At 43.4% G+C, this 24,913-nt stretch overlaps 1 protein-coding gene across 1 annotated transcript in view; it reads right to left on the bottom strand.

The window, feature by feature from the left end:
- The window catches only part of sox6 (SRY-box transcription factor 6), a 150,574-nt gene that overhangs the window by 113,348 nt on the left and 12,313 nt on the right, over positions 1-24,913 (bottom strand). The window contains exons 3-4 of the mRNA XM_066647123.1: positions 15,072-15,142; positions 3,739-3,789 (exon numbers count right to left, since the gene is read on the bottom strand). Coding sequence (XP_066503220.1) covers positions 3,739-3,782 — 44 coding nt within the window. The 5' untranslated portion in view covers positions 3,783-3,789; positions 15,072-15,142. The remainder of the gene's footprint in view (positions 1-3,738; positions 3,790-15,071; positions 15,143-24,913) is intronic.

Genomic DNA, 24,913 nt, shown 5'->3' with positions numbered 1-24,913 from the left:
CACAGAGAATGGGTGCCATGATGATTGGTCCGCTCCGCCATGCGGGGCCCGAACTGAATTGTCTGACAGAGAAGGTCCTTGATAGACTGCTGCTTCTCTCAAAAGGGGTGTGGATGAAGACAACTGTCTGGCTTTTTGAGAGGGAAAAAATGTACCCTTTCTCTTTTTGTTCCAGGCCCCCTCTCTCTCCTTCTCTTTCTCTCCCTCTCGCCGCTCAAATAACCACCGATCCGCATTAGCCCACCGCCATTCACGGCCTGAATGGGCTGGAGGCGTGTAGGCCCATCTTTGGGGCAGGAGGATGAGGTGGCCCCTGAGCTAGAGCCAGGATGAGTTTGTCCAGGAGCTCTTAGACTGATCTAGAGTCAGGGCTTTTCGCGTTCAAAATTGGCTTGGGTCACACTGCGTTAAAAAGTCAAAACAGATCTCCATACAACATTTACAATCTTTAATGTAATCCAACAATTTACACCTTCAACTCAGCCACAAACGCAAACTGAAAGATTTTACTTTTGCTAAAAGTCTATGACGTTAATGACGACAATAAACAAAATAACTAACCACAGAGAATAATATCAATTAACCGTGAGGAAGCATGACTAATGAATGGGAGTTCAGAAGTTCTGCAGGCCAATTAATCAACAACACATTAAAAACTTTAAAAACTGTAAGCTTTCGAATCTGGGTCGTTAATAAAAAACTGAAATCAGTGACTTTAACATGTTTAATGATTTTCATCCATGGAGCTATATAGATATATATATATATATATATTTTTTTTTTTGTGCTTTGTGAGGCTAAGCCAGGTCAGGAGGAGGAAAAAGAATGCTAAGTGGGCCCCCTTTGCCTAGTCAACCTTCAGTGGGCTTCATTTATCTTCATCTTGTTAGACTAAATTAATTAACAATCTCGCTGTTACACACTTTCTCCTTTCATTACATCAAATAATGGCAGGGATGGAGGAGGAGGTCCTCTCCTTTGGGATTAGGACTGCGGCTGCTGGAGACATCTCCCTCTCTCTCTTTCTCTCTCTCTCTCTCTCTCTCTCTCTCTCTGTCACACACGCACACACATGAACATATATTCATTCTCATTAAACTGCACACATGCAAAAACTGTGCTGATCATTTGATTTGAAACACACCTTTCTAAGAAGATAAATGAGATCCACAGTAGGATTTATTTGAAAGAAGAAGAGCATTTCATGCGAGAGAAAAAACAAGACTGTCTTTGCTACTTGTTGAAACTACTGCATGGATTTTAAGAGCTCAAAACAAATGAAACATTTTCTTCACTACATAAAGACAGTACAAAGGAAGAGTAGATATATAATTGGTATGCAAACTCAGAGCTGGAATTTGCTTTTACTGCAGAATTTGCTTTTACTTTGTACTGCACCTAAACATGTTTATTCAAGATGAGCAAAAAAGATGATCTAGGCATTCTGAATTCAAGTGCTTTCTTTGAAATCTAAATACTTATGCTAGATAATAACTGGGATGCCTAAATGTGCTTTATAAACATTAAGAAAGCGAGTGGGAATAAAAGGGTAGCATAAAAAATACTAGTTAAAGCAATTCTCTCTCTCTCTGCCAAGTGGCACATCATACAGAACATACTTCTTAAGAAAAATGGTGTGATAAGATCTGAATAAGCATCCATCCCAACCTCTATATCAGCCCCATCCTACCAGCCAACAGCCTCCACTGGCTGAGCAAAAGGACAAACCCAGAGTCAAAGCCCAGCTTTAATCTCACCCTGATTGTTGAGGCCCCCTTTGGTCCAATCCGCTCCTGCGTGTAATATCTTTATACTGCTGCTTCTCATTTAATTAAAACAGACGCTGACAGAAGGATGTGGATTAAGGAGCTGTAATGATGCATTTACTCCAAATTAATCGCACTTGTTCGTCTCAGAGTAATGACTTTGGAAGGAAAAAAGAAAGAAAAAAAAACAAAGGAAGGTCTGTTATGGAGGGCTTCTGCCAATGATGAGATGGTGCAGAAGGGTGCAGAAAGATCAGTTATGCATCAACGAGGTGATACTGCACCACCCTACAACACAACCCCCTGCCACTCCTCCCTAGTTACCCTTCCAACTCCACTGGCCTTCAACAGGTGGCCTTAGCCAAAGATAACCCCCCACATTCTGAAGCATTAGAGATAAAGGCATTGTGTTAACTGTAATCCCAAGCTCCAGCAGTGATCTCAGTGCCAAATGCTAACACAGGCTGAATGCTACACAGCATTTAGAGTGGAGTTAAGTCCCTGTTCAAGAAGACTGTATCAAATGCCATAACTTCATAACTTATTTATAGTGTATACCAGGTCATACCATTTAATCTGATCAAAAGAATCCAATAAACATACATTTATATTTGGGGATGTATAGCTATGATTACATCATATAGCCAAGCAAGCTGATGGACAACCTTAAGAAAGATGTCCCCGACCTTTGACCTGTGCCTGCCCTATGACAAAAGCTTCTTGTTGTGGCTGTGCCAAGGGGATCAGAGCCAGTGTCACTTGTGAATCTCTCTTAGGCTAAATGGGTCAAGCCAAACCAGAGAGCTAGTCTTCAAAAGGGCCATAAAGCGATTGCTTTCACTTCTCAAAATGACAAACAGTTCATTGCTGCACTGCCTGCTATTGAGACTAATCACCTCTCTATATGCTGGTCTATAGAGAATTATCGCAGGCTGAAATAAAAGGCGAGTCAAAAATTATAACTAATACACAACACAAATGCCAACACCGAAAGACGCTGAATGTGAAATTTGTCAAAAACGTTTCACTATTCTTCATGAAAAAAAGCAGTCATTACCTAAATCGAAACTATTTTCTTAAGATACAGAGATCAACTGCCTTTCAGAAAAAAAAAGTCCTCAAAAATCAAGTCGCATTCATAGAAGCATAATGTTTTTACATTTGTCTGGATTCCAGTAGATTGGGTAGAGAGCACGAAAAAAAAATGTTGTTAATTTAATCAAATAAATGACCTTTTGAAAAAGAAATCAAAAGGGATTCATTAGCTTTAGTAAAGTTTGGCTGACAACAGCTTTGAAAGGCAGATGCTGCTACTGCTTTTAATGAGAGATCGCTAATTAGGGTTGCTACTAGCAATTCAAAACCAGGGAAGGTGCTCGGCACAAACAGCCCAATGGCTAACACACTCGCTGTTATTTACTTCCTCTGTGTAATGACAAGCACAAATTCTTAATTAGAATCACAGGAAGGGGGGGGGGTGCAGCAACTTAACTGGTTTTGACTTTGCGGTTATAGCACAAACATACAACAGGAAACGGTAAAAGTCACAGATTGGGTCCCACCCTGGCCAACCTGGCCAATCAGTGAGGGGGTGAGGGGAGAGGGATGAGGGGCTGGGAGCTGAGGGGTGAGTGGTGTGACAGACATGTGCATGCAGTATGTGGAGTGAAACATGTCTTTCACTCTGTGACTGAAGTAGGGGTTGTACACTCTGTGAGAAAAAGGGGCATGCTTTCAGTTTGACTGGCTACTGAAGCAGCACTGTGAGCATGCCGGGGGTCACAAAGAGAATCTAAACTAACACTACGAACATGAATTCACACACACTCGCACACACGCACACATGTACAAACACTCGTCTGCTTGATAGCTAATGCTAGGTGTTATGATCCTGGAGCTGTGAAAAGACAGATGAGATTTTTTTTGCCCCAGTACCCCTGCGGCAACAACATGAGAAACTAAAGCAACTAACCTCAGTAAAAAGCTGCTACGCAGAAAGCCCTCCATGTTCAGCATTTGGGTTCTGTGGCAGGAGAAATACACAGAGAGCCATTGTAACTCAGCAAAGCTTAGCAACTTGGTACACAACAACAACAAAGTGAAGGGAAAAAATAGACAAATCTTAAAATAAATAAATAAATAAATAAATAAAAAACCTCCCCAACCTCCATTAAAACCAAATTGAATAACAAAGGCCCTGGCCATCTCCAAAAGCTCTTCTACTCTCAGCAGAGAAGCAGCCATTTGTCATTAGCATACATGGTTTTCCAGCCTCAAGCTGATGATATGTTATCGTATGGCTGCGCTCCTCCCTGTGTTCTGCTGAGAGAAGCGCGTGGTGGTCCAGCTGCCGGCCATGTGTGACGAGAGCCTCCGCAGCTTCTGGGAGCGTGACCACAGGGGCCCACACTGGGCCGTCATTGAGCCAACGCCGGGCCCGCAGTGGGGCCGCGCAGGTTTTTAAAGAGGGGGGAGGAGGATGTGGTCATGTCGTCATGAAGCACCACAGAAGTCATTTGGTTGCTCAGAACCCTCGCACTGCAAATGTGGGAGCATGTGTATAAAAATTGAACCCAGGTGCTTTCCATTAGGCTCCTTTATTGGGTTTCCAAATGACAAATACTGTATTATTAGTATTAGATATATATATATATATATATAGTGAATCTGTGTTACTGCTTGTTTGTCAGGGCGATACACAGAGCATCCTGCGCTGCTCAAAAACGGCAAATGTTTTAAGATAAAATACCAAGGCTGTTTCTTATGTAACATGCAAGGCATATTTTAAGTAAGCCCTTAAGTGTGAAATCTTAACACCTACTACCATGTATTAATCTTGGTAATGCTAATAATGTTACAAACATCTAAATCGCTTTTCACCCTCCAGCTCACATCCAATAGCTCCATTTCCAGAACTGTTTTTATTTTTTTCCCCCTCTTTAAATGCAATGCTGCAGAAGCCAAATTCATCAAGTGCTGAAACTAATTAGTGATTTCTCTCATGTTGTTACACCCCACTCCCTCATCCCTATCCTCATCATAAATAAGACACATCAGAGCAGCAAGACACCCAGTGCTGCGTGTCCTAAACGCTTTAGCTTGCAATGACATGGGCGTAATTTGCCCCATGTTTCTCCCCTCCTTCTCTTTTTCTCTCTTTTTCTCCAACTGTCAGTCTGCTTCCGTCTGTCTGCCTGTCTCTCTCTCTCTTTCTCTCTCTCTCTCTCTCTGGTTACGCTGAGAAAGACAAAGCTCTGTGAGAGAATGGAAAGAGTGAGAGCAGAGAACCCCAAGGACATAGCGCCTTTTGGGCCGGCCAGCACTTAGCGAGCCGGGAAACCTGCGAGGCCCTCAGGGCCTGGCCAGAGACTTTTCTCACAATCAGGTGTCTGAGGAGGAGGAGGAGGAGGAGGAGGATGAAGAGGAGGAGAGAATGGGCAGAGAAGGGGAGGGGTGTGAGGCCACACGCTTTCTGAGCCCATACTACTCACTGCTGCCACAGCAGTGACAACGCGAGAAAACAACAGTCAAAACGCTACTGAGCCAATCAAGCGTGTCTCCATGCTGCTTGGAGGGAGTGTTAAAAAACACACACATACACACACACACACCTCACACACTCACTCTCCCTCACCCTCTCTCCTTTTGTGAGTGGGCCAGCCTGAAGACAGGGAAAACACACATAAACTGACAGCGGACACCTATTTTCGAGAGCACTAGCTGAAGAGAGATAGGAGACTCTCGGGTTAAGTGCAGTCTGAAAGAAATGTGTGGTTTGCGCGCTCTATGGAATATTTCACAGGAAATGAAGGGTAATGCGCATTCACAGAGGTGCGCATGCAGAATTATGTGCAATGTGTCCATATTCAACACTGCTGAACGTATAGATTCTTTTATGACAGCCAGCTATTAGAGGGAGCTAGTGCTGGGCCACTTTTGATGATGTGATTGGCCTGTATCGCTGAAGACAGTTATGATCAGTAATGTCTTGTCTATTTGTCTATAGAATGAATACAGGTTTGTGCCCTCACCACATGTATAGAATGTCTACCTTGAGCTGCTGAGCATTAGCCTTAAGAGCTTGTGTATGATTCACTCAATAAAAAGACCCTATAATCGTCCCTGAGATCTCTCTCTCTCGCTCTCTCTCTGATCCCCCTCTTTTCTCTCTCTGCCTCCCTCCCTCTTTCTATCTGGCTGCTGTGTTTCCTCAGCTTTCTGCCTGCTGCCGAAAGCCCCATTGTGGTAATGGAGACAACTAAGCGCACTGTGCATGGGGAGTTAGGTGCGGTTTGGACACTGACATGAGGAAAATGTGACTGAGCTACAATGTATTTGCTCTTCTCCCAACATGTATGAAAAAAAGAAGGCGAGAGAGTGGGTAAAGCAGCAAGTCTTAAATTTAGAACAGGCCTCATTTCAAGGGCAATGGTTTGCTGAATGAGAAAAGAGAGGAGGATCCACATCAGTGCTAAAAGACGAACTCTGCACTCCCTCTCTCTCTTTTTTTTTCTCCCCTCCCGCTGCAGCGAGGCGCCGGGAACCTGCCAAGATCTGCCCGTGTCCAAACGCCGAGGCTCTTGCCATCTGTAACAAATGTGGTCCATTAAAGCAGTACCATATGGACAACAAGCCCTTGCTATTAACACGGCTTCTGCATGCGCTCCCCCGCTCAACACACACACTCTAATGTGGCAAACATTTTCGAACTTTCGGTCAAATTGACTGATCGAATTAATGCACTGCAGGACGGCGGGTGTGTGGGCTTTAGAGCCGAGGGAGCAATGCTGGAGCTTCTGTCATTAGCCCGGACTCGTCGCATAAGGCAAGAGGCGACCCACAATGCAGGACAAGAGCTTCTATCCGGGCGCACTCTTCAGTCAGCGCTTGGTGGATGTTGAGGGCCTCCAATGCTCCATGCAGAATGGGCTACGGAAAGCTACAACCACAGCAGCCCTCACTGCTTTAAAATATAGGTCACGTATAAGAGATGATTTGGAAGCCTTAAGATCACATTTTAAAAAATGACTGAGCCAACGTGCGTCTGTTAGTTCTTCCACAGAAACAGCTGATTTCTCCTGTAGAAGCCAAAGCTTTGTCTGGACCCAAATGGCGTGGAGAGGGATAAATGTGGCCACCAAAGTTAAACCCTTCCTCTAAAAAAAGAAAGTGTTGATGAGACCCCCACCCACAGACTATGCACTGCTTCTTTTCTTGGCGTGTGGTGCCGTCAATGTTTGGCCCCCTGTTCTTGTTCTTAAACACACACACACAGTGCGGCACACACCAAATCAATTAGGCCTCTGTGGCTTTCCCTCAGCACAGAGGTTCACGCCATTCCTGTTTGTTTGCTTTCTTCACACATTTCATAACCACCCTCTCACGCTGACATTTTTCGAATGTTATTTTTTTCTCTTACAGGTAACAGCAAAAACATGCAGATAAAAGCAAGTCTGTTTCCCCCCTTAACTAACTGTCCCTCCGCTAATCACCAAGTAATGCGCAAAATCAGAATGCAGCAGCATGGACGCCTCAGTGTCCACATGCCTGGCAAATGAAGGAAAATGAAGAGATAAAATGTGTTAATAATACAGTTCACCTAATTACCATCCAAGCTGACTGGGCAGCACCTGACTGTTCAGAGAGCACAAAGAGCAATGAGGTGAATATCAATGGGAAAGGTTTAACTAAGGTCGTCACGGGCAGTTTAGAGCGGCGACACAACTGCGCGTCTCACGGTCAGTGGGACGTAATCGTATTCATTTTGCTGAGTGAAAAATCATCGCCACTGAATACAGTCAGATCGGGATCCTGTGTTTAATGCTTATTGGAATTATTTCAGAACATAAACTTGGTGTCGCTGCCTCACTCAGAACAATGACACACATGAGTACCTGTGTGCTTTCATCGCAGACAATTAACTAATCAATGATTCCAACAGAGGAAGCTTCATGTGGGGAGGCTGATGGGTCCGATGGAAGCGGAAAAAGAGTAGATTGAGCAGCTACATGACTGAATTCAAATCACCTCAGCCTTACATCTATATGCCTTTATAAGTCAGTCACAAAGCACATTAACTAGACCTCTAATTAGAGAGCCAAGGGCAAATGTGGCAAACCCCTTAGTACAAGGATGAGAAACACACAGGAACATAGACTGAAAATGGAAACCCATCAGGCTACTTAAGATTACGATTAGCAATAAGAAGAGATCCATATTCCCTATAGACGATAACATGCGAACACTGGCTTAAAAGCAGGCACTAATAAAAAAGGACTTTTGTAAGCAATAATTTGTCAGGTGTGATCCCACACAAGGTTAAAAGTGTGAATCTCTTCACTGTAGCACCTGAGCGTTAGCACATGCCGTATTACCATGAGACTGAAGTGGAGAAGTAATTTCCATCCGCTCACTCTAGGCATTTTCTTCTCGTGGTGTGCTGGAAGCACGTGAATAACCTCTAACATGCTGCGCATAGGCTAAGACCACAGAGCTGGTTCCACTGTCCTGAGACCAGTGGAAAATAAATTCCTTTCTCTGAGCTAAAGTGGTGTATTTTAAAGTGACTGATGACAGTCTAATTAAATTAGCATTTCAGCTCCTCGCCGCTGAGCATGGGGAGGTGTGAAAGGGTTTTGACAGTGCTGGGATCATACGGAGATAGGGAAAAAAAATCCTTCCATCCACAAAATCTCACTCATGGGTCCCCCACAACACTTACCCACTCGCATGCTCACATGGCATCACATGGAACACATACTTGAAAGTAGAGCGCATCTTAGAAGAGTAGTAGCACCTCGCCGCCCCCCCCCACACACACACACACACACACACTCCACATACACACAAATGCATACAACCCAAAATATAACTACACCTTGACTAATACGGCTTGTGTCCCATTTCCAGTCTCACCTCCGCCTCCCTGCCCCACCCCATGAGTAGTGAATTAATTTGTGCGAAGCGCTCCGACATTAGGAAGGTGTGTTGAAAGGTGTCTGCTCATGTCTCAAATTAAACGCACTGCTGGTCAGCATTAGCACCTAGGCACCACGGCATGCCTTCCTCAAACATTTAGGAGGCATGGAGGGAGCGAGAGAAAAGGGGGGGAGTGAGAGAGAGAAAGACTGGATTTGCTCGTTCACACTGGAATAATTAGAACATGTCAGGAAGAATTAATTTCCTCATTTTTCAAAAGGATACACAGAAATTACCATGTTATTATATGACAGGGTCCCCAGGAGAATTGTATTAAATTTGATTTCCAGCGCAGCCCACACAACAAATTAAAGTCATAAATAAGATGGAAAGAAGCGGGGCACGGAGCATATGTTTATGGCAATGAGTGAAGCCAGGGGAGCAGAAACAACTATCTTCATTTCATTTTATTTAAATCAGGCCGACACCGTGTGTCTGAATGACAGCGCCTGCTAATGGGACTCGGATTAGGGGCTCCTTGATATTAGCCCAGAGATACAGCCACTTAGCGGGTTAGACACCACACACCTTCCTCACAACCCGACCAGCTGAGCTTCTCTCATCCTTAATAGACACATTACCATGGGCTCACTAAATTATAAGCCTCCCGGCCCAAAAAAATAAAAAATAAAAGCTTGCTCTATTTGCTTGTGTTCATCCATCCATCCATCCATTATCTGTAACCGCTTATCCAATTTAGGGTCGCGGGGGGTCCAGAGCCTACCTGGAATCATCGGGCGCAAGGCGGGAATACACCCTGGAGGGGACGCCAGTCCTTCACAGGGCTGCTTGTGTTCATGCAAAAATCAATTAGGACTTGAGACAGTTTTTCTTTTCACTGGTTGATATGTGGATATTTTGATCCCTGCACCCTCGAGTTTAATTTGAAGTCTGAAGGAATAAAGTTAAGATTTAACATTGTTAGGCCATGTCCAATCAAACATTCCCAATTCATTGGATGCATGATAGCAATAGCTGAATTATGTTAGAGGCATTATGCAGTTTTCAGAAGGCCACTTGGAGAGAGTTGGCAGGGAGAAAATAATAGCTGACTGTTTGTTCTCCACTAGCTATGTTCAGGTGAGTTTTATAATTAACAAAAAAATGGTCAGTGGTCAAATGGTTAAAATATATTTCAGTATGACCATGAAGTCTGAAACAAAGCATTCGACAAATCGACCAATCCCCATGTTTTTAAGCTATGGAACTGAGAAAATTTTGGGCAAATTATAAATGACTAAAGTTCTAATTACTCAGACTGGAGTGTGGACTGTCAGGAGATAACAACAGACAAAATGCTTGCCGTGATAATAATTTACAGAGGGTATTGTGTCATTATGCCTTGAAAATAAATGTCTATGTCTTAGTCAAGGTTATTTGGGCTGTGATTATTGCTGCAGGAAAAAAAAATCTTTTAATAAATGTACGCTTTGTCTCTACAAAATCCTTTGTAAATGGAGCCTTTTAATATGGTATGCGCTATTCATGACTTTGTGCATGAAGCGCGCACGTGGATGCTAACATTGAAAGTAACCAAAAACAATTAGCTGGTTTTGTCTGGTTTTCCTTCATTGAGAAAGGCACTTTTCCAAGGTTAGCCTTATTCAACCAGCATTCACAATCTCTACTGTAAGGCCAGTAAAAGCATTCAGAGAGTATAATGGATAGGAGAACAATAACTCAGGATTACCGTGCCATGCCACCTTCATCTTAGATCCCCCAAAAGAGGTTTCAAGGCCCTGAGACTTCTGCTCTCTTTGTGGGGGGGAGGATAGGAAAGGGGCTCTGTAAGTCTTTGATTAGGCTTGTTAGCTTATTACAATCCTGCCTTGTCAAAGAAAGAAAGAAAGACAGAAAGAAAGAAAGAAAGAAAGAAAGAAAGGCGAAAGAGGGAGAGAGAGAGAGAGAGCGAGAGAAAAAAAAAAAAAGAAAGGCAGAGACAAAGACTTGTTTAAACTCTTTGGAAATGGACGTCATTAGAGCCAAGCACTCCCTTGAGCCCCACAAACTTTAAATAATTTGTGAATCAATTAACTCACGACTCTCAACATAACAGGGATTTCACACCCTGGGGTTGGGGCACATTATCAGCTCTGGAGGATTCATGGCGTTTTGGGAGAAAAGTTCATGGTTGAAATCATTAATTCATTTTACAGGACTTTTAGTTATGCATTACTCTCCGCAGCTGTGGAAGCCTGGAGATTAATGACATGTTCCTCAGTCCGGCTGCGGCCGTGTAAAACTAATAGGTGAAACAGCTTTTTCCTTGGGTACCGTCTGTACCTTGAAAGGAAGGAAGACGGCCAAGTCTGTATTAGGTTTTACTCTTTGGAGAATTAGATAAAGCACATCAAGCCATCAAAAGAGCCATATATCGAATAAACCTTGGCAGAGGCCATGGCCGGAGCTATGACAGCCCGTTGCTTGGATGTTGGGTTCGCTAAAGGGTGACTCAGAATGGGAAATGTCAAGTGCCCGATGATCGATGGTTTCTCAACACACTAATTTGGTCTTTTAGACTAAACCAGCCAAAAGCAGCAAAAATGTATTGGGCATATTTCATATCAAACATGGATCAGCAGAGACCTTGCACCATGTAAGGTAACAATGTCTGAAGTGGGCTAAGTGTCATAAAGAGAAAAATCCTAAGGGTTAGATCTAGTGAGAGACTCTCAGCCAATAGATGCTTCAGTTGACGTATTTCAGTAGACAACTTACGCGCACTAATAAGAAAACTGATGGATCCTCTAGCCTAAATACTTGAGTAAGTATCCCAACCATTTCAGAAGCTTCGAGAGCTTAGAGGAGTCCCTTTCATTACAATAATTTAATTTCCAACAATTAAATCTTATTCTAAATTCACAGTGATGAAATTTTATGTTCCTTTGGGTCTACCGAGGGAGGAAGATAGAGAAGGCAGAAGAATTTCAGAGAGGCTGATGAAATTAAAATGCCGACCCCTATTGAACATCGTCTCTGACAATAATTAAGGTGAGGGTCAGTGGAGAACTGTATCCGGGGAAGCACAGATAATAGATGAGGAAAATAACCGCCCAAAGGTTATTCATTTTCATTAGGGTTCCTGGAGAGTTGTTTATTTAATTTTTTTTTTTTCCTTGCCGAAAATCATTCCGGGAGACCCGGGCTCCTCAGAGACATCAGCACAGAGATGTGCTAAATGCAATATGACGGAAGGCTCCGGTAGCTTTATTAGATGAATGGCACGCAGTGACAAAGAATGGATTCTGTCTATTCAGGCAGACACCAGTGCCTGCATCCTCAGGTGTTTCCAAATGAGTTCACATAGGAGTGATTAAACGATGGGCAGAAACAAGCCACGCGTTTGCCCAAATTACTTACCGCCTTGTTTTGTGATTAATTAAACATGCAGATTAAAGTTGCAAAGGAATTTAGATTAATGAGCATGCAAGGCCTCGTTGATAGGAGCATGTGGGGAATCCGGCGGGTGCTTTCCGAACAGTCCAAAATGAAGGAGACAAGAATCTGCTTCAAGTCCAGGCCACTAGAGCCTTGAGTGAACTACTGCTCTCTAATTCATCCTGGCAGCTTTAAAATAACGCCTTCCTATCGGGAGGCCATTGTGAGCAAATATGCTTTCAATTACCTCAAAGCAGATGAGAATTAAGGTTCCTTCTCCAGCCGTGATGATGATAAGTTATATCATCATATTATATATTGCTACTTTTTTCTTACTTTTAGAGCAGGAGCAAATCTGCCTAAAGTCACATAATCACACAGTTCTTCAGCCAATAAAATAATTGATATGTAGCACAACAGCAACACTGAACCAATGTGAGTATGCATCTAAAAACCATACACTTTTCATTTACTGCAATGCAATGACATAATTACAGCACATTATACTACTAGTGTAACAGGAAAGTGATACACAGACAAGCAAACATTTTTAAAGACAAAGCATTATCCTTATACACAAAGAAACCTTTTTTTTTTACAGAATATAGTGTCTCCTCACTTACTGACAATGTGTGGAAGCATAAAGTTAATGAGTTGCTAGCTACCAGTTTGTTTTCTTTTCTCTCAGCCCACCACAAGCATTATACTTTGGCCTCCCATGACAAAATGTTTGGGTACCACTACTTTTAAAGAAATGTTACTGCTTTTAATAGTGGTGAGTACAGAAATGAGAGCTGGTCCATTTGTATAATGGCACAAATGTATTGTCAAATTATAATTACATTTATTTAACATACATATGTGCAGTTTTTATTTATTAATTTACACATATTTTATATTCAATTAATATATCCAACAATGACACGAACGATAAACACAGCTTTTGGGAAGCACGGCCAAGTCCAAATTTTTCAGTCTGCTGGTTAAACTCCTACACATTCACACTCTCACATTCACAGACTCACATACAGATACACACACACACACACACACAAAGCCAATACGAATTACAGTACAAGGCTTACACTGTTGCCTTGCCGCTGGACACGGTCCAGGACATACGGCCGATGTTTGCTGTTCTAAGTCAGTGGTTCTTTCACCTTTATTCAGCCCAACAATCAGTGCTTCATGCCCAAAATAGAGGCCCGACCCTGCAACTTATCAATGTTAATATCTGTGTTCACACAGCCTATAATGGGACTCAGTGCGGGGTCACAGCTGCTGCACGGTGTTAGTTGCTCCCAACATACTTCAAAAAGGTAGAACATGTAACCCCATCCCATGCATTCAGACCAGCTCAGCGCAAGCCCTGCATGGCAGGCCAGCCATAATGACTTGAGCTTGCCAGGGAGCAACTGCTAATATCCTTTTAAAAATTCCAGTATTCAGACTTACGTTTACAGCGTCTGTGTACACTAGGATGAATTGTTCGAATAGACTGAGATGTGATAAGATCACAAAAGTAGCCAACTGGTGTAAAATATCCTGAAACTACAATTAATTGTCTATAATTGAGAGCTATTAATGAAGAACTAGTCACATCCCGATTTCAGCATTGATATCATGACACATGATATATTCCTCTGCACCAGCTCCCATAACAGCATGCTATTTGAGATGCACTGTTAGTCTAATAAAGGCAGGCCGGCTCTCCCCCCTGAGTGACAAGCCTGGCAGACAAAGGTGGTAATCACTCCTGGTCCTTTTGTTATTTCACCATTCAGCTCAGGCGAGCGAACCCATACTGATCTGCCTCTCCCTCCACTGACAGCCATTCACAGTGGACTTAACATACCACCAACACACACTACGAGCAAGAAAGAGAGAGAGAGAGAGAGAGAGAGAGAGAGAGGGAAACGCAGGGCCCGGTGAAATAGGGCGTACTGAGCTGAGATGAAGCCAGTGTTTGACTTGAAATCACAGGGATAAAGCAGCGGCATTAGTGAATGGCCGTGAACTTTGAGGTGGGATATGCCATTCTCACTGGCCTAATTATGCAGGGCCAACAGAGGTGCTTTCCTCACATTAATATAAGTCTGTCCTGCACCTCATATCCAACTGACATTTGAAAAAAGATTAATGTGAACTTAACTTTCGGGGGGCTTGTTTGCTCAACATTACCTAGAGCAACACTTTGCCAGATATGATCTTTATTACTGTGCTGGAAAGAGAAAACTCCCATTTAAGACATATTGTGGCACTATGCTGTGGCTGTATACTGGCTGTTTTCAGAGGCCTGGCCTGTGTTCCTTTAAATGGGGCTCTTTCTTCATTGCTGTGAATGCGCTTATTGAGAGCGACTGGCGGCTATAAACTACCAATAACATAACCCTCATTAGCATAGAGAATAGATTCACTCTATATGCACAGACGGAGGTGTGTGTGAGTGGGTGTGGGCATGGAAATGGAGGGAAGCACTAACCAACCAAATCCATGCTTTTCTAAACAGTGCAATGTTGTGATAATTCCGTCTAATGTTGAAACTTCTGCTGTCGACTTCTTCTTCAAGTAATTATCATCTCAGTAAATGTTACGCATATCACTGATGTCGCTGTTTGTCAAGAAGCATGACAAATCCCAAGTAACGTAACGTGTGAAATTCTTTTTCCATTCTGTTCCATTTTCACATGCATGTACTTGACTCGTGATATTGTAGGAAAAGCTTCATTCCAAGAAAGAGAGTGAATAATAAACGGATTCTTTCTTCTGATTTTTGTATTATGAGGAGCCACAATTTTCCATGTGGCTTCGTGGATTTAAAAGATGGAAGATGTGCAAACAGTAAAAGAGGGAGAGAGATAATTACAGGAGGAAAAAAAACAGAAGGGAGAGCAGAATTCAGTCAAAATGTTGGCCAACAAAAGACAAACAAAAATAGTGTGTACTTACGTAAACAGAATGACTTTATCCCCAGCTCCCAGCGATCACTGGTAAGTTGATTTTGAATTCATGAAAGTGACCTGAAATTTAAAAAAAATATAAAACATAATCAGTTTATATTTTATTTTTTTATCATGACATATATTTTGTTACATTTTGCATAAGGAGGTTAAAACAAGGTTTTGCTGTGTGAGTGTAGAACAGGAGACAGAGAGAGGGAGGGAGAAACAGAACTGGCATGGGCTCAGAGCATTCGCAACTGAAGTTAAACAGCCCCCGTGGCTGTAAGGCCTCAAGTTATTCTCCCTTCCCCCTGAGGGACTTAGTCCTAGACAATGTTTAGAATCCACTTCTATAATACCTCATTAATCTGTCCCTGCACTGTTTGATTCCACTAATAAATGGCTTTCATATAAAGTGCTTGCTTTATTCAATCCTTCGCACGGCCTCTCTTCCACCGCACAGAGCTAATGATTTATTTAGCGCCCCAGCTCGGCTAGCTTGAGCTCGTCTCTTCAAGTCCTCCAGCGGACCAGCGAGAGGGCCATGAGGGGGGGAAACACAAACAAACATGTACGTTTTAAAAGAGAGGACGCACTTGGCTATAGCCATTATCTCAGTAAAAGTCCGGGTTCACGTTTACGGCTTTGAATGTGAGAGGGAAAGTGGGAGGAAAGGGTTAGGAATAAAATAATGAAATGCAGCAACTGGAGAAGGGAGAAATTAAAAATGAAAGGGGAAAGAAAAAGGCCAGGGAAGTGCACAAAGCTTATCGACATTCATTTCTTCACATTATTCTGTTTTTCACAACAAGAAGGGATCTCATTACCAGTTGATTTATACAATTAGCCTGCCTTGGCACCGCCAATTAAACAAGGACACAGGGGTTTAAGGTCACAGCTAATTGATCTGCCGGCAAATTGTGCTCCCTCCAGCTCGGGCAGAGAAAGCAAGGAGCCACCGTGCCCATGCTGTCACAGCCAACTCTGGCTGGAGAACCACGGGCGCAGGCATTTAGAAGAGTAGGAGTCACGGTCAAAGGAACAAGTTAGGGCAAAGCGCATGGTCTCCAACGGATCTATGTGTGGCCAAGCTTGAGAACGAAAGTGACAATGGGTCGGAGGAGGGGGCTGACCCCCGTGTGAATGGAAAGCTGTTGTCAACGTAATAGCACCTCAGAGCTGGAAGCCTGTTCTAAAGTCTCAAAGGAGCACTGTCTCTGTCCCCGCACTCTCACCTCTCCTGCACCATGCAGTCACACACTCTCTCTCTCTCACACACACGAACACATATCTTTCATGAAGCACCCAGACAGTTCTGCACAAGCACACGCGCACACAGATACACACACATTTTCCTCACAGCAAAAGCCTTTGCTTGAGATGATAATTCTATAAACGCTCCTCTCCTGCAATCGTATTACAGGCGCCTAATTCCTGTTGAGTCCTAATAAAGAAGGGGCTTTTTAAATTGCAGGGGGGGCATGAATTAACAAGAATTTGAATTTATAATTTGATGGTAATTGAGAGAAATGACGAAAGTAACAAGCGCAGGAACAAGAAAACGGCATAATTTTACATGCATGCCTTATTTAAGCTAATCATTTGTCTGGATTAAAAAAAAATCTTTTGATTATGAATAATAAGACAATGATATTACAAATAATTAAACCAACGCAATAAGCCCCGAAGTGTAATGTAAGCAGATGTGACAGCCTATTGTAGTGGTGTTAGCCAGCTCATTTCCTATGCTGGATTAAGCAGGCGAGCAGAGAGACTGAGCAGGACTTCACTCATTCAAACTCTTCCCTTCCCTAATTAGGCGATCATGGATTCATTAAAGAGAATTCCAATCAGCTCCAGGCTGCTTTTATTAGTTTCACAACAGTTTTATTACAGAATCATTGTGTCCGCAATTACTCCTGTGGTTTTCACAGCAGTTCTAGGTCTCGGTAGGCACAAGCAAGTGATGAAGAGAGGATAAGTCTAAAGAACGACAACAAACAAATGAAGAAATGAAGAAAGAAAAATAAATTAAGAGGAATGTTTGTAAAGAAAAAGAAAGAGGGAATCCCTACCCGTTGGCCATGACACTGGGTTGGTGTAGTGTAGCTTTAGCCTTGGCCTTGGGGGATGGTGCAAATTACTGTCCCTGGAGCTAATTCCCATTAACCCACATGCAAACTGGCAGGGGACTCCTACACATTACTGATGACTCCCCCCCAGCAGCAACATTAATCCATGTCCCTGATTCCAATAGAATGGAAGATGGATCTTTGTGAATGAATCTCAACGCACACAAATAGAAACAATGTCCTACAACGTCAAGACACAGTGTATGTTCTCTGGCACATGATCCACGGTTAGTGTATGAACATATGCCTCCTGAGGTTCTGGCCACAATATTTATAAATGTGCTCAACTGTCATTGGCCAAAGAGCAGCATTTGAGATTCCCTCTGAAATCAAATGAACCTTCAAATTCCAGGCATGTGTTCATCTACAGTAGGGGGTCTGGGATGATCTAATTACTGCACCACATAACGGCGCGCTGTGTCTTTCACTATCATATGACCGTGGCCTATGTCAGTGGCTAACCTCCTTAAAACTATGCACTTTCTCGCAGCGGTCGCAATTTTCGAACAGCTTGTTTTCAAGATCCCCCCTGAGCCTCGAAGGGAGAACTACAGTAATGTACTGTAAAGCCATATACTTAAAAACGTGTGCTAAAATGTGGCTGCTTTTAAAGCTCTGAAACTGTACGCCAAAGTGGTTAAACCCAGTGGCAGTCGCTTATTCGACTGAACTACTCAGAAAAGGGTATAGCCGCCCCGGTGCTCCTCAACACAACATGGAACATTTTAAATTGCACCCCATCACCTAAGCTTTATTCGGGGTTTTGGAACTTGCAGGAAAGAAATACATTACTTCTATACACTATTTCCACCTCTGTACTCCTCTTAGTCCACAACATGTTAAAGAGGAGATTTAGCAGAGGTAGTTATTGGGACAAAAGAGCCAATCTCGCCCATCAGCAGGTCGCTCTCTTACCTAGTGGAGGCCAGGTTATCTCGTCGCTGACAGCAGGGCCAGTGACTGCACTGTGAGGGGAGGGGAGTTGAGAGGGAACGGTGGAGTAGTGGGGGGGGGGGGGGGGGGGGCTTGTTGGATGGGGTAAAATGAGGTAGAGGGGAGGCCTTAAACCAGCAGCCCAGGCTAAGCTCCCATTTGCGAGGGGAGGATGGGCAACAGAGGGGTTTGGAGGGGTGGGTGGGGGGTTCTTGCTGAAAACCCTCCATGCCTGCTGCTCGGCAAAGACCATTGTCAAATTCAATCTCCAGCTTGACAAAAATCAACTTGCGCCTGCATTTTGCCTCTGGCTTGCAAGAAGGGGAGAAAAGCCTGGTTCCCAGCAGCAATTGGACTTAATTACTGAGCATGAAGATAAACCTATTGGAGAAAGCAAGGAGAGAGGAGCACCTGACTGTGGAGGAGCATAAGTGCAGATGGGTGAGGGTTTGGACAGGGTGGGGGCGACCTTACCACAGGTACTAAGTGACAGGGCATCTCAAAACTCATTCATGATGCAGTTATAGTGGCTAAACTGGGTCTTTCAATCCTCAGTGGAAGTGCAGTGGGGCAATGCCGTAAGAGGCAGCAACACCACAAAGGCCATCTTTCTTCCACTGAATAAATAAATATCCACCATATCATTGAGTTATTTGGGGCTGGATGCAGTCCAGCAAGCAAGAAGCCCAGCTGGTGGTGAAACACTGGCATTCCTGGCATCACAAGCACAGGTTCAACACAGAGGAGCGTCTCCTCTTCATTTAAAGCTGTCAGATATGAACATAAACTTTCACTGCTCTGCACACAGACAGCTGTAGAAATATGGGAAATTGTTTTTAAACAAAACAGCTCTGCTTGCTCTTCTGGATCACCAAGACTGACTTTCATGTCCACCGCTGCAGAGATACTGGCCCCAAGAATCACAAGAGCAGTCCCACATTAAGGGGAAGAAAGCATTGAACGGTCTGTAAAGACCCTCACATCTACCACCAGAGGAATTACGGTCCCAAAGGACACTGAATAAAGTGCCTCTTTGATTCAAAACTCACACATTCTCCGCCCTGTGATTAGTGACCGAACGCCACAGCCATGTTGTTCTCTCATTGATTTGGCCGTCTAACACAGGCCCATGGAATGGATTCCCCAACACAAGCAGAAGACGATTCCACCCCCCCCCCCCCCTTTCTCAAGTCCACTTTCCTTTTCTCTTTTTCATTCATTCCTTTTCTTCTATTTTTTTTGCCCTCCACCCCCTCCCCCCGCACCATAACTATTGAGCCGGGTTATGAAAACAAGCCCGGTTCTCTCTCAGGTAATGTGTTTATTTTCCAGGCCCCATCTTCTACTTTACTGAGTCACTGGCCATTCTCTCCTTCTCTCCCTCTCTCTCCCTCTCTTATCGCCCGCGCTCTCGCGGGGCATTTTAGCTGCTGAAATCCTGTTCACCACATACTGGTTTTAGAAGCTGTGAAATGAGTACCGGAGAAGCGTGGCCACAATGTCTGCCTGTGTTGCCACTGGCCTCGAAAATGGGCTCAGGGGCTTTTTGTCCAGGGAATGCATAAATGGAAGTTTTTAACACCTCAAAAGAAGGAAGGGCCTTTGTGTGGCCACACTAGAGAGAGACGTCACTCTCCTGAGGAGGCAGACGCGCTGAGTGCAGCAGGACAAAGGACCCAGAGCCTGGAGCAGCAGGAGTGGGGGTCTGCCATGGGCACCGTACACACATACACATACACTCCTTTAGAAACACACATACAGTAATGGACACGTACACACAAACACACACGCACACATATATATATATATATATATATATATATATATATATATATATATATATATATATATATATATATATATACACACACAGACGTGTTAAAACACAAGCCATACACACAAGCGGAGGCACACACACACAGACACAAATGAAAGTTGAATGCACACATTCTCAGGTATTTTTCTACACACTCAGACAAAGGTCAGCCACAAGTAGAAACACTACAAACATGGCACACTTCAGGAATGACATTTTGCTGAACAAAATCATCAGATCATTTCAGAATACTGTTTGAAGACAAAAATATTTGCACAGATGTCATGTAAATCAAAGAAAAGTGGGGGGAAAAAAGCTGAAAACCAAAGCATGAAAACAAGTCAACAAACCTTGGCACATTGATTGATTTAGACCCTACCTTTGGAAAATAAAAAATGATTCCAGGCTTCCCACTCCCAATTCCCTCTTATTGTAATTCAGTTTTATTTTGTTTTTTTTAAGACAACAGAGACGACAGCCTGAGCTGACAATCAGTGTGCATATGCTTTAGCAGGCCACAATAAGCATTTAAATGCAAATAAAACCGGCGCACAAAAGGACCTGCATCTTCTGTCTGTGGCAACATAATCAACCTGCAATTGTCTCCTGACTTTGAGCTATTTCCAGTGACAAGGTCTAAGCAGCGAGCATCTGTATTCAAATGACTGCACTACTTAAAAGACCAGGAGCCAGGCAGGGATATTTTTCCAACAGTACGCTGTGCTGAAAGTCAATCACATGGTGAATTAAACCAGAATGGGATCAATTGATCCAGAAATGATCACGTTACAATCAGGCCCATCGGTTGTCCACAAATTATATTTTTTTGCTGTTGTTCTTGTTCATGACGGTGCTATGTGTGACGCTGCTCCATCTTCAAAGATTACATTTGCAACTGAATTGGACCCATGGCAGTGAAAAGATCTGATAAGATTGAAATGAGGTAAATCTGAAGAGACGAGGTCAAGAACATGGAGAGTGTAAGGAAATGGCTCATCTGTCTTATTCCCTATTTCTTTAACAAAGAGAGAAAGAGAGAGAGAGAGAAAAAGAAGCTCTCTTAAGTGTTAAGGAGGCCTTGGCTCCTCTGTAAATGACAGATTTTAAGATTCGTGTAAGATAAAACTACAACAAAAAGCATATTTTGACCCATTAGTGTTTGCATACTCCATGAGGAACCTGACTTTCAATACTTAAAGCAGCGACTGGAAAGGTTGACCTGCTCTTGGGTATCATTTGGTGGCTCCAAGTGAATCCAATGCCATTCTCATGTTTTCTTAGGGAGCAAAATGGCAGGAGGAATAAATAAAATAAAAGGAAATCTTTGAAATCGGTTTCAGTGTAGGATCATACCCATAAATCCCTGCCACAAATGCCCACAGGGACAGAAAGAGAGGGTATGGAGAGTTGGCTTTGAGGAAAACAGAAGTGAGGACAGGGAGGTAAATGTTTTCTCAGAGAGTCAGTACAGAAATACACTGTTTCACAACCCAAATGTAAATCTTAAAGTGATGGGCGGATTTGCTTGGAGCAAGCCCTACACAACTGGTTTAACCATTGAGACAATTAACATTATAACCCCTTAGTTTTGGTTATTTACAATCACAGCAATCATTTTTCCCTCTTTGAAGCCCACAATTAATTGCCACATGTTGGAATGCAAATGACTCCATTTGGGAGGGGGGGAGAAATGATCGGTTTGAGAATATTTCTGTGTTCTTAATTTTCTAGAAAGGGAAATGATTTAAAGGATGGACACAAATCTCAGCTGACATGACTGGCTAGGCAATCTCTCTCTCCCTCTCTCTCTCTCTCTCTCTCTCTCTCTCTCTGTGCTGTATTTTCTGCATACCCTGCAGCTGCTGGGGACAGAAAAGTAGAATGAAAGAAAGAAAAGCAGAATGAAAGAGTTGGATAGAATAAGAGGGCTCCTCTCCTCTCTCTCTCTCGTTTCCTGATTTACTCCCTCGACGAAAACAAACGCAGCGTTTGAGTCACTGATGGGTGGCGTAATTGAGTTTAACACTCTTTTTTTCAGCAAGGGAAAAAAGAGCCTTTGAAATGAGGAGGTCAAATTACCTCTCCAGTCAGGCAATAATAAGTCAAACAAGGTAAGGGCTCCTGCCAGCATATTTTACTGCCGAATTCAATTAGCAAAAAAACAGGAGATGCATGGTTCTTCACTTAGCTGTTACAGGCACGTCCTTTCCCATGATGCCCCTATTGTACACAAGGCAATCAGCACTGGCCCTGTGAGAAGAGCAGCCCAGCTGTACAGAGAGCAGCTTCGGGGACATGCCCCCATCCCGGCAATCACGGTAGGCTTGGAGAAATGACACGTGTCACATGATTGTGCCAGCGAGTCGGGCCAGGAGGGCTGGGGGGTGAAATTATTGTTGCTCTATCTCAGCCTCCTCTCAACATGCCAGAGAGCCGTAAGCTACCGGACCTAATGTGGTTATGAATCCATGAGCCAAACAACACCACTGGGACTGCTGTTAAATAGAATCTCTATAAGCTCAACCTGCTGAGGGCTGCTCCAGTCACAGTATATGTAATAAAAGTCAACATATATACGCACTGTTCATTTCCAAAGCGCCATTGTTCCATTTAGGTCCTGTATGCATACCTCTTAATTTAAGCTTTACTTATGTAGATTATTTTACATTGATTAGAGCCAGAGAAAGGAAATGCCACAGCACAAGTCAAGCGTCTGCTTTTGAGACATACCGGGTGGTCAGACAATGTAGAGCAAATGATTAAGTTATGAGACACGCATACGCACACGCTGAAGCACACCCGACTGGCTACAATGTCGCCTTTGTGACATAATGCCCATTGCACAGTGGAGTTTTGGAAAATAATCCAAACTTTCCTACCCCATATATCCAGTAATAACAACTTACATCATGAACCCTACTATATGTCCCGTGTTCCTGAACAGATTTCTGGGCTCGAGGGGGGGCAAGACAAACATAGTGAAATGGTTGTTATGTTCCAATCGTGCCCAGAGAGCCCATTAGAGCGTAGCACAGGCCGTGTGAAACTTGAGGAACTCCTCACCTAGTGGAGGGGAGAGGCCCTGTCCGGCCGTCGGCCTATAAGCACAAACCAGACAGTTGAGGAGCCAACAGTCTGTGAAAATTTGTGAGAGGGGGAAAAAAAAAAAGAAAAGGGAAAATGCTATTTCACAGAATTGGAGCCCAGAGCTGAGGTTGATGTTTGTTTGGGAGTGTGTCTGTCTCGTGTTTAACCATTATGTCGAGCAGTCCATTTGTTCACGGGTTTGATGAATGTGTGTCAAACACTGGTGCCAGGGTCAGAGAGAGTCACTCGAACATGCGCTACCCCCTCTCAGCTGATGACAGTAACACGAGGTTAGCGTTATTGACAGTGAAAGCCCGACAGGTGGGTCACATGAAAAGGTCTCTGATTTTGCAGCGCCTGCAGAACACATGGTTTTCATTATTCTCCAACACAAACTGACAACGTTCCAAAGAAAATATCAAGAGGCCTTTGCACTCACTACTGTTCGCCACACACTATTTTCAAATATATCTTAGATTACACCCAAATATACATTTCCTGGCCAACTGAGCTTTGACTAGTAAACCCAGAAGTAAGCTGAGACGTAAATAAATATATGAGAGACTTGAGAAGATGCACGGACAAGGTTTTTGAAGGAGAGGAGTGGGGATGTGATCAACGCGATACAAGCAAAACACTCGGCAGGAACCAGGGCCTTGGCTCTCAGCTCAGACAGCTTAGCACCTTCTCCAAATTTTTCAAGGATCATGCAAACTCGAGTGTTCGAGCAACAGCTTGATTGCTACGCAGTGTTTCACAAGCCCCATCTCAGAATAATACACCAAGAATGTGAATAATCAGACTGTAAAACCTGACAAAGCTGCTTTACACACTGTGCATGTATGTTTTTTTTGTGTTGTAATAAAAGCATTCCAACATCAAAACATACCAGTGTCAAGGCATATAAAAGTTACCAAAGATTTAAAAAAGAAAAAAGAAGAAAGAAGCACTGATGCACACCCCAGCCTTTGTTGTGTAACTCACAACAGTGCCTAGCTTCTAATGCTCAACAATTTAGCCATGAAGCTTTTTCTAAGTGCAGGAAATATGACACTTTTCTAAGGCCTGTGAAAGGCTTCAAGATAAGCAGCCTTTAGCCACAAATTCAGAGAAACCTAAGCTTTTTTTTATGTATCGCTTGCCGAGCGCAAAACCATGCCCTGTCGAAATCAAAAGCTGTAATAGGAAGGTTAGCCACTGTCATTCTAAGAAGGAAGTCAGTTGTGAAATTGTAAAATTGTGACTGAAATAACTGTTGATTTTATTCTTTTTTATGAATCCTCCCTGTTCCGATTCTTATAAAAATGAGGCTATCACATGGTCGACCGTGCTGTGGGGGAAACTGAGAGATGAGAGCAGAGGGGCAGGCTAAAGCAATGCTAATCTCCCTGTAGAAGTGAAGCGCTAATAAAACGCCTCTTCATCTGGCTCGCTTAAAGAGGCTTTGAAGTTCACGGCAACGTTGTGCTCCTCTGCGAGCTGGCCAGAGGAGATGAGGCCTTTGCCTTCCTCCCCCCACAAACCCTGCGCATTCCTTGCCGTTTCAGCTTCAATTTGCTGTGAAAGTCCGCTACATTATGCCTGCGTGCCAGGCTGATAGCATACGAAAACAAGCGTCAAACTCAGTCCACCTCGCCATGTTATTTTCCCTCCCTTCTCCTGCAGAAATCTGGGCTGCTTTGCATAGCTCTTGAATTCCAGCCTGGAAAGAGAAGAGTGTGAGAAAGACAGGGAGAAAAAGACAGAAGTAGCTATGGATAAATAAAAAAAAGAGGGCGGTTGTATTAATGTCCCGATATCTGTATGCGCATTTTCTGCCCAATAGCAAGAACTGCAAAGGGCCTCGATGAGATCTGCACTCTAAAGATGATATCATAGCTT

This window comes from Hoplias malabaricus, chromosome 16 (assembly GCF_029633855.1).
Source record: "Hoplias malabaricus isolate fHopMal1 chromosome 16, fHopMal1.hap1, whole genome shotgun sequence".
In the NCBI taxonomy this organism is placed as follows: Eukaryota; Metazoa; Chordata; class Actinopteri; order Characiformes; family Erythrinidae; genus Hoplias; species Hoplias malabaricus.
Note: the sequence above shows the minus strand (reverse complement) of the source record. Positions and strands in the feature narration are given on the sequence as shown.